General features: G+C 39.6%; 1 protein-coding gene across 1 annotated transcript; it reads left to right on the top strand.

Annotated features, from left to right (window-relative positions):
* On the top strand, positions 1-7,376 carry wdr82 (WD repeat domain 82). The gene is made up of 9 exons (XM_088338798.1): positions 1-388; positions 1,971-2,068; positions 3,294-3,360; positions 3,433-3,532; positions 4,076-4,192; positions 4,258-4,413; positions 4,811-4,880; positions 6,846-6,988; positions 7,195-7,376. Exons 1-9 carry the CDS (start codon positions 228-230, stop codon positions 7,222-7,224), a joined length of 942 nt encoding a protein of 313 aa, XP_088194924.1. The 5' UTR covers positions 1-227; the 3' UTR covers positions 7,225-7,376.
* The last annotated feature ends 2,923 nt before the right edge of the window (positions 7,377-10,299 follow it).

The following is a 10,299-nucleotide window of genomic DNA, read 5'->3' as shown; positions in this document are numbered from 1 at the left end:
ATCTGCAGTTCGGGGCCCAGCCACGCATGCGCGACACCGACATTACGCGGGCGTTGCATCAGTAATGGTTGCACCAAAAGAAATTATATTAGTCGTTAATTTATGCCGCAAACGACGGGTTTTGCCCCCATTCTCTCCCTAGTTAATTTAAAAACGCTGCACTCGAATAATAAGTTGGAAGGCCCACAAAGAGTCGTGGAAGCAGAGGAAAAGAAGGGGAGGCCGCCATGAAACTGACGGACAATGTGTTACGGAGCTTCAGAGTGGCGAAGGTTTTCCGGGAGAACACGGACAAAATCAACTGCTTTGATTTCAGTTCTAACGGAGAATCCATCATATCGAGTAGCGACGACGACTCGCTCGTATTGTACGATTGCCAAGAAGGGAAGTACGTAAATCTTCAAGACACTACACACTCCCCCAACCCCCACTGTAGCTGTTTTGTTAGCTAACATGCTAACTATCGTCACGGCTGATATTGTGTGTAGGGCGATTTGCGATTTTTGGAAATGTCAATGATTTTATTAATGTCATAATCTGCTTAATACTTGTAAGTATGTGATGCAAAGATCCAAACATTTCCACTTTTTTGGCATAAACTGGTTTTAGTCATCAGTTGGGGCGCTTTACTGAAAATAACGCCATTTTTACAGTAGCTAGTTACTCCAATAAAAAGTAAATACGTTACCGCGTAGATCGCTGACACTCAAAAGTATCGCGTTACCCCCAAAGTAACTTGTTTTGAATAACTTTGGATACAGTAGTCTCATTGATCTGGCCCTTAAATCTGCTTAAACATAGCCTCATAATTAAAGAAATAGAAGGAAACATATGCAAGCGATTAAGCCTTCATATTTCTTGTCGTTTGAAATCTTGAGAGCTTGGAAACTAACACAGCCGAGACACTCTATATCCGTTTTGTCTTCAAACAGGATTCCTGCGGATCCTTAAAGTCTTGAAATGAGTTGATATCATCAATCTCATAACAGGGCCTTAATAAGCATTAAAATTTCTGAAATTCAATACACAGAGGTCTTAAAAATGTGAACACATTCGAAATATTTATACTTGTTTGAACTAATTTTTTTAGTAACATTTTTCAATTGTCTTCTAATACACTGATTTACTTTTGTGGCAACATCGCGTACCCACAATAGAAACTATCAAAACGGTAATCTGATTTAATTCGGGCCTATGAGAGCAGACGCATGTCCACCCACAATAGACATAACAACTTTGAACCATGGGAAAGTGAACTTGGTTTTAAGTTTGATTTCAAAAGGCATTGCTAAAGTCTTAACATTTCTTGAATTAAACTTGCGTTAAGCTGTCGGAACCCTGTCAAACCACCCAAACATTGCCTTCTGCATTCCTGGATAATGTCAATGATATTTTTTCTTTGTATTGCAAAAAAAGTCAGCAGTCTTTTACCATAAATTCTGTGGCTCATTGGTTTTTTTTTTTTTTTGTTCCTGTATAAGCCATGACACCTTTCCACGTGCTGCCTACCATTCGCCTATGGTGAAGCTCAACCAAATATGTGCATATAAACTGAGCCCCTGATTTAATTTTTATAGTTCTAAATACGCCTTGGATGTGAGTTCTTTACTTCAAGGAGACTATCGGAACATCAGTATGGAGACATTACGCATCCTCGTGCTCTGTAGCGCGCCACCGTGGCTGTATTCCAGTTGTATTTATCGGTCCATCTTAACACTCTTCATAACATTATGTGCAGTTTTTTGTTGTTGGAAAATTATGGAGTGCATGTGACTTCTTAAGCGAAGGAGAACTGTCTAAGAACAGGATACTTTATAATTCTGATCTGCTTTTAAAAAGTGGCGGTGTTGATAACTCGTGACAGGAACCCGTTCCTTTGTAATGCATTACTCCTAACACTCGTCATGGCAGGTTTCGGTGTTATCCATTTTTCGCATCCTAATGTTTTTCCTTCTGAAATTTGTTCCTAGACCCAAGAGGACTTTGTACAGTAAAAAGTATGGAGTGGATTTGATCAGGTACACACATGCAGCCAACACTGTGGTCTACAGTTCCAACAAAATCGATGGTATGTCAACATCATTTTTAAGTGATTACTATTGGAAGGCAAAGTGTGTTTGTTCCATTTTTATGTGTTTTGAAATGTCAAACATAAATTAACTGACATCCAAAATTGAGACCCCCCCCCCAATCAAGAGCATCCCCTTATGGCCACTTAAGAGGGATTTGTACCAAACTTCGAAATACAATCGTATTCCCATGTGTGGCAAGTTACCAACGGGTTGTGTAAATAGCAAAGATTAGATAGATAGATAGATAGATACTTTGTTCATCCCCGAAGAAGGGAAATTCACATTTCCAGCAGCATCCCTGAGCTGAGAACAATCGAGAACAATCGAAAATAACACGGGAGCTGCTGGAGTGGCTGCCATTCGTGACGGCGCCGGAAGAAAAGATTCAATTTGAATCATGTACAAACAAACAAACAATTGAATCATGATTAAGACGAATATAAAGTAGAAGTGATCATTAACGTGAAGAGTTTCTAACCATTTGCACTTTACGCTGCTATTCTAATTACGGTTCATTTAAATATCCTTCTGATAAGGTCATATTTTAGATGACACTCATATTAAGGAGATAAGACATCAAGGAATTTTGAACATGCAAGGATATCAGGAGAGGAATGTAGAAATAAAATCTCACGATGCAAAATTCCAAATCTATTGCAAATTTACTAGTTTTTAAATTAAATTGAAGGATGTGGATATTCATGGAACTGTAACATTGTTGGCCAATAGTGACAATAGTATAAACAGTGCATAATAGTATCCATAAGAGTATCTAAAGGTATCCATTTGCATTTTCCACTGCTATAGTAATTAGTTTATTTTATCATCCTTCATTTGGTTGTGGTTTGATGAGTCTCAGGACACATTCCAACAACTTAAGTTTTTGTTACTTACTATGATTTTTTTTGTTTTAAGTGCCTCAATTTAAGGCAGTGTATTTTGTCATACTTTACCATACATGGCATGGTGTGCACGTTTGTGTGCCTCTACAGGCTGCTCGCCTCAGCACGACTGCTCTCCCTGGTCTGAGGTAGTTGTTTGTACAGTTTTTGGGTCTATGATTGTGCCCGACACTGGAGCTAACTGTACAAATGACTGCCTTGCCCATGTTGAGCACGTTCATCTCGACTGCGGGTTTGATTTTTTTTGTAGTTTTAATATGTCACGTTCAATGTATCGTGCAAATTTGACATATGTTTGTCTGTTGTGTCGTCCCTGAAGATACAATCCGGTACTTATCACTCCATGACAATAAATACATCCGCTATTTTCCTGGGCACAGTAAAAGGTGAGAACTTAAATGTCTTTGAGAATGTGTTTTTCTTTTGCGCATGTTGAATTGATGTATTCTTGTTTTCAGAGTAACCTCCCTTTCCATGTCTCCTGTGGATGACACCTTCATTTCTGGATCCCTGGACAAAACAATAAGACTTTGGGATCTTCGCTCGCCTAACTGCCAGGTGATCTAGAATGAAAGTAGGCTTGGGTGATATAAAAAAATTGTTATCACGATAAAACATTTTTTTTATCGGTCAATATCGATAGTTATCACTTAAATTATCACGTCTTTTTTTCTTTTGCTCCTGGGTGGAAGTGGAATAAATCCGTTGCTGCTTTAACCAATCTTTAATTTTAGAACAAAACCCCATGGTGACATATTACACAGTATTTCACAAATATGAGGATCATTAAACAAATAAATACCTTCTCAGAAGGGGAGAGTTGGATGCAGGTATAAACATCTAGTGCCTTGCTACCTGGCTCACTCGAGGAATTTCTTTTTTTTTAATGGGGCCCGGTGCTTGTTGAACATCTGCTATCACTCCTTTGGGGATACATTTTTTTGGTCAACATATTCTAGCGGGCGATACTGTCTTAAATGGTGGAATAAGTTTGTCGTGTTGCCCGTCTTGGTCAGCAAAGTCTGCAAAGCATATCGCAGCTCTGTTTTTTGCAAGAAGTTTTATCTAAGTGGAATATTCTCTAACTGTTGTCATGCGCAGGGTCTCATGCACCTCCAAGGAAAGCCGGTGTGCTCGTTCGATCCCGAGGGTCTCATTTTTTCAGCAGGCATCAATTCGGAAATGGTGAAGCTTTATGACCTGCGGTCGTTTGACAAGGTAAGCATCCCACACTGGGGGCAATGTCGAGTGGCTTCTCATTTGACTTTGCGCTCTGCCTTCAGGGGCCCTTCGCGACCTTCAAGCTGCAGTACGACAGAACATGCGAGTGGACGGGCCTCAAGTTTAGCAACGACGGCAAACTCATTCTTCTTTCTACTAATGGCGGCGCCCTCCGCATCCTGGACGCGTTTAAAGGGGCCGTGTTGCATTCTTTCGGGGTGAGTGCGCACAGACACTTGCATTTTATTTCACTCCTATACAAAAGAACACAAAACATCAGAGATATATTGCGGAAAAGTTTCAGTTGTCCTTTGTTGTGGTTGTTAACATAGTAAGTGCTATTTTATTTAATCAAATATGAAAGATTTTGAAAGTGATTATATACATGATCAGCCCTAAGTTTGCATGCATGACAAATATGCATGGAGAGAGCTTGTTATTAGTCGAATTTTTTGGCGAGTTCTTTCATTCATTTGTATTTCTAGTGTCCAAATATACATGTTTCCATTGTGTACGTAATTTTGAAAGCTATCATTCTGCCCACTCTGTAAAGAAATACTTTCTCAAGAGAAAACGGAGTAGACTAAATTGCCTTAATATTGGTTGTACCTGCAGGGCTACAACAACAACAAAGGTGTCACACTGGAGGCCTCCTTCACACCCGACTCTCAGTTTGTTGTCATTGGTGAGTTAAACAATCTGCCTACTCTTAAACAGATATAAAGCAAAACGGATGATTCGGAGCATTAATGCACCTTGAGTTTGGAGATAAAATTAATTTAGTTATAGTTAATGAATTTTAAATATTACAATTCTAATTTGTTTTATAACGTATTATTAAGTCAAGTCATTTTTATTTGTATAGCCCTTAATCACCAAGAGTCTCAAAGGGCTGCACAGGTTATTGCAAATTAAAGGGACAGTGTGTTTTATTTAGGATATCATCAAACAAAATCTAAATGTATTTAAAAGAAAAAGCTAAATTACATGAACTGTCATCTAAACGGGCATTTTTCTTTTTTATTTTAATCAATGTATTCGTGAAATTTCTTATTTATTTTCCATACAATGAGCCTCACTTAGAGCAGGAGTCGCAAAGGTGATGCCTGTGGGCACCAGGTAGCCCCCTAATAACAGCTGAGAACTACTAGACTGGTTCTATAAGTAGCTTGGGTAACTTTTTGATTTTCGAGTAAAATGATTTTTTTTAGCTGTTGTTGTAAGTCTATTTAACCTTTATTTCAATAATTAACTTGGTTTCTTAATAACATGTTAACAACATGATAATTTGTTATTTTAGAAAGCCATTTGTGCTAATTAGTAACAAAAAGTTGCTTTCAATAAGGTTGGAGACCCCTGACCTAGAGGGAGCTGACGTAATGTCCGCATATTTGATGCTATGGGTAAACCCCCAACCCACAAAGTACTAATCAAGGTCTTGCGGTATATCACTATATTTGTGCAATCAAAAAACCGCTGACCAAAGTTGCAAAACGTTTCTTGCACCGGAATTCAATTCTGGGTAGTGGCAGTGAGATCGTGAAGCCTAACAACTAGAGCACTGGTGATGCACTTAATACAGAAAAGGCATTACATTTACTCTCATTATCACATTTATTTTACTCATGGTACCAGTAACTAATGTTAGAGAATGGAGAAAACAAAGTCATCCTAAAACATAAACCGTATTTTCACGTCTATAAGGTGCACATAAGTCTCAGGTTTTCTAAAAACTGTAGGGTGCGCCCTATCGGGCACTGTGCCCCGTCACTCATGCAGAGCGGTGGACACAGACAAGCTCGTCGCTTTTAGGGTTTCGCGCCCGCTCCAGAGAATGGAAAGTCACAGGTTCGAGTCTTGGCTAAGTCAAGACTTACAACATTTCTGGGTGAAATCCCCATGTTTTTGTGAGATTGTTCACATTTCTAACCAAACACTACATCTATGCGTCTCCTAAGACTTTTAACCATCTCTGTTGGTAAAGCAGTTAGACAAATTCCATAACCACCATCCATTTCATGCACAATATAAAAAATAAGACTCGCCCTCGGATGATTGACATCATATCCCGCTTGCACGGGCAATGAATTTATAGCGGAAGTGCTTATGGATGCTAAAACCGTAGCGTATCTGGAAATTGGAAATTTATTGTGCTACCGGAGACTGGAGAGCGTTATCCCCCACTCTGTAACTGGTGGTGGTCTAATGGTTAGGGTTCAGCGTTCTGACCCCTCTGCTGCCTGGGTTCGATTCTCGTTGCCATCTTAGGAAAACAATCGTGTGTATAAAATGTGCAATGGTTACACATAAATAATGATGGTAGCTGTTACTGAAGTTTTAAATCCACTAGCCTTATTCCATTGGGCTTTGAAAAATGTATGACAAAAGGCTTTTTGGAGGTGTGCCCTGTAATCTGGCAAATACAGTATTTTGTAATTGTTTGGCAGTTCATATTAATAAAGAATCCAAAACACAATCTTGGATCCCTCAACCACTAGGGATGTAGGGGCACCATTTCCTGTGGTGTGTCTTGGACAAGTACAGCCTGGTGGTGCCCATTTCTACAAAACAAACAAATGTTTCCACCACCCGGTCTCAAACCGGCAAGCTTTAACCTACCGGTTCAAATCTGCTTCTGTCTTTTTCGCAGGCTCGGAGGACGGCAAGATCCACGTGTGGAACGCAGAGAGCGGCATGAAAGTGGCTGTGCTGGACGGCAAGCACACGGGGCCAATCACGTGTCTGCAGTTCAACCCTAAATTCATGACGTTCGCCAGCGCCTGTTCCAATATGGTGAGCAGCAAGCGTGCAGTCACAAGCGCAACTCTGGTGACTTTGCAGAAAAATAAGCATGCAATTCACAAGTCAACATAGTTTATTGTTTGCGGCACACTCCGGGCAACGTGATGAAGCGTGATAATCAGCTTGGAACCAAATTTATGATTTGCAAGTACTAACACAGACCAAAACATGTTAATGATGCACGGCTGTCTTTTCAGGCGTTTTGGCTCCCTACCATCGATGACTGAATGGTGAAACGGCAGCCAGCAGGGGGCAGCATCTCGTCTTGTTTGTGGGCAAAGAAAGATAAATATTTTGTTTGCAAAAGTATAGTATGATTTTTGTTTTGTTTTATATATTATTTGTATTTTACATTAAAACAATTCCTTGAACATTTTTACTTATTGTCCCCTTTTTTTAATTGTTTAACATTTAATGAGTAATACACTTGTAGTTGTCACATCGGGTGTTAAAATAAAATGTCTAACAAAAAATCACACAAATTTGGCCATAAACTACAAGAATGTAAGTATATTTTCTAACATTAAAAAAAGAAAGACTTTCGTATTCTTCAGTCGAAAACGGAATCGTTCTCTTAGTCTGCTTTCCATGAGAAGAAAGCATAGCAATGCAGGCCAAGGCAAATCATGTTTAGTAGTGAGACTTTTGAATTAGTCAGGCTGTAAATCATAGACACAACTGCTCTGACCTTTATATCATTTCAGGACAATTAATTGAATGTCGTAAAATAATCGAAGATAAAAGAAAATGAAGATTCGTATTTGATAAATTCAACATACTGAGGTAATCTTCTGCAGCCTTAAAATTGGGTTCATGTTGAATAGGTTTATAATGGTGGCTGAGTGGTTAGCTTGCAGGTCCAGGGTTAGGTTCCAGCTCCCGCAGCTACCTTTTGTAGAGTTTGGATGTTCTCCCCTGCATGCGCAACAGCAGTGAACGATAAACATTGTGTGGGGAGAGGTGTCTGGCTTGTACAGGAACAACAAACTTAAGGGAAGACAATGGGGCAATCGAGGGCAAAGAATTTATGGTTTCATTCTGAATTTTGGTGTTTTTATTTGTAAAATTATTTTTGCAATACCCTAAGTTTGAAGAAAAAAAAGAAAGAAAACGTCTTGGAAAGTACCCAAAAATGTAGGAGATCTTGGAGTCGTTTGTAGCTTAAAGACAAAATGGATATGGAGTATCTCGAAGTGTTTGTTTCGAAAGCTCTCCAGACTGCACGAGCCAAGAAATTTGAAGGCTTCACCGCCTCCTCAAGTTGATGAACACATTTCCTTCTATTTTATTATGTGGCTATTTTGAAGCAGGTTTAGGGGGTTTGGATCTATAGTATGCTCGAAAATACAGTAATTTGTAACTAGATTTAGCGTAACACACTACTTTTAACCGATTTTTTTTTTTTTTAAATAAGGCATCTGTAACTATTTCCTTTTTCCATTAACCCGCCCAACACTGTTAACAAGAACCAATACCAAATACACTGATACAAGGTATTGTTACTCTCCCAATGGGTATGTACCGTATTTTTCCTACTCTAAGATGAACTGGATCATAGGATGCTCCACCCAAAAATAATCTTTTGTCATATATTTTTATCTATAAGGCCTCCTAGACTATGAGATGCACGGAATTAAACTTATTAAGAGCTGCCTAATTAGTGTATAATTGTTACGGTACATATCGGTGCGATGATTGATCAGACACAAAACGGCACTTGTCAAAATCGCTAAACATTGTAGTCAACGAGAATCGTACTCAAGTTGCGACGAGTAGCCCACCAGTGGTTTTTATAGCATACGAAACTGCATTCAACTCGGTCTCATTTTTACGGTGTCAACAAATGTTAGAGAATTGAGGAAACAGAAAAGTCATCCTGTCAGGAACCAGAATGGAATCTCAGACTCAATTTCGTTCGTTTTAAAGGAATCTTTATTGGATTTAGCTGACAGAGCTTGCTTAGGAAGCCCATGATTGTCGGTCGCTAGCAGCGTTGGACGGAATGGCAGTTCTGTGACAGGTAGGCAGAATCGATACGGCTTAGCGGGCAGGTCGATGGCCAGGGCAGGAGAGCAGGTCGTAAGCATGAAGCAGAAACAGGTCGACACCGAAGGCAGGCAGGAATCAAACAGGAAAGGTCTTTGGTACTGGAATCTGGCAAAACACACAGGGAGACACAAGTACGGTCTGACACTCTCATCTGGGCGCTGACAGCTTAAGAGGAGAGTGCCAGCTAATCAGAGAGCGCGCTCCTGCGCGCCACACGATTGCCCCAGGTGTCTTCATTTTGGCAATCATGACACATCCTGAAAAATGTACTTTAGATAAAGGCAATAAAGACCAACAAAAGCCAATCCCAGCCATCTTCGGGCAGTGTGCAGGGGACATCCCAAACTGGTTGCCAGGCAGTCGCACGGCACATAGTGACATACAACCACTTGCTCATTCACGCCTAGGGACAATTCGAACTGGCCAATTAACATGACATGCATGATTTTGGATTGTGGGAGGAAACCAGAGTGCCCGGAGGAAACCCACGCAAGCACAGGTAGAACATGCAAACTCCACACAGGAAGGCTCGTAGCTGGATTTAATCCCATGACCTCAGAACTGTGCCGCTTATGCGCTAACCACTCATCCGCCGTGCCACCCTCTGCCACCCCATACGTGCAGCTATATATTTTTTTTATTCCACAAGTCTGAACTAATGTCCCGTGGGTCTGAGTGTTCAGACTAGGGCTGCAAATAAAGATTATTTCAATGATCCATGAATCGGTCAATTATTCTTTCGATCAATCGATTAATCGGATTTTTAAAAAACAGATATTTAATTTCCTCCTCTTTTTGGAGTTTTGGAGGGATAGAAAAAATATACAGTATAAAACAACTAAAAACCCAAAGATCTTATTACATTTAGACTTCTCACGCAAAACAAAAACGAAGAAATTGCAATCGATTAAATTTCTGTGTGTGGCAAAATTTGTATCCACCCAAAAATATCAAAAATGTATTATAGTGTTTGACTGTTTAATGTAAATTTTGTTTGTAATGACGTAGTGTTCAACAACAAAAATAAATCATAAAAAAAGTAAGATACTTTTACAGAAATGGTCTTATGGCGTCCTCTGCCGGATTAAGGTGCTACTACAACTTTACAACGAGATCTAATGCACTTATTTACATTGATTAATGTGCTTAGTGGTTCATAAATTGCGCCACACAATAAATCGATAAGGTAATTAATTGCCAATGCTTTTAATAATCGATTTCTATCGATTTGATTGATTTTTTGTTGCAGCCCT

Source organism: Urocampus carinirostris, chromosome 6 (genome assembly GCF_059441175.1).
Source record: "Urocampus carinirostris isolate Australia breed hairy pipefish chromosome 6, RoL_Ucar_1.0, whole genome shotgun sequence".
Taxonomy (NCBI): Eukaryota; Metazoa; Chordata; class Actinopteri; order Syngnathiformes; family Syngnathidae; genus Urocampus; species Urocampus carinirostris.
This window is presented reverse-complemented; position numbering and strand designations above follow the sequence as displayed.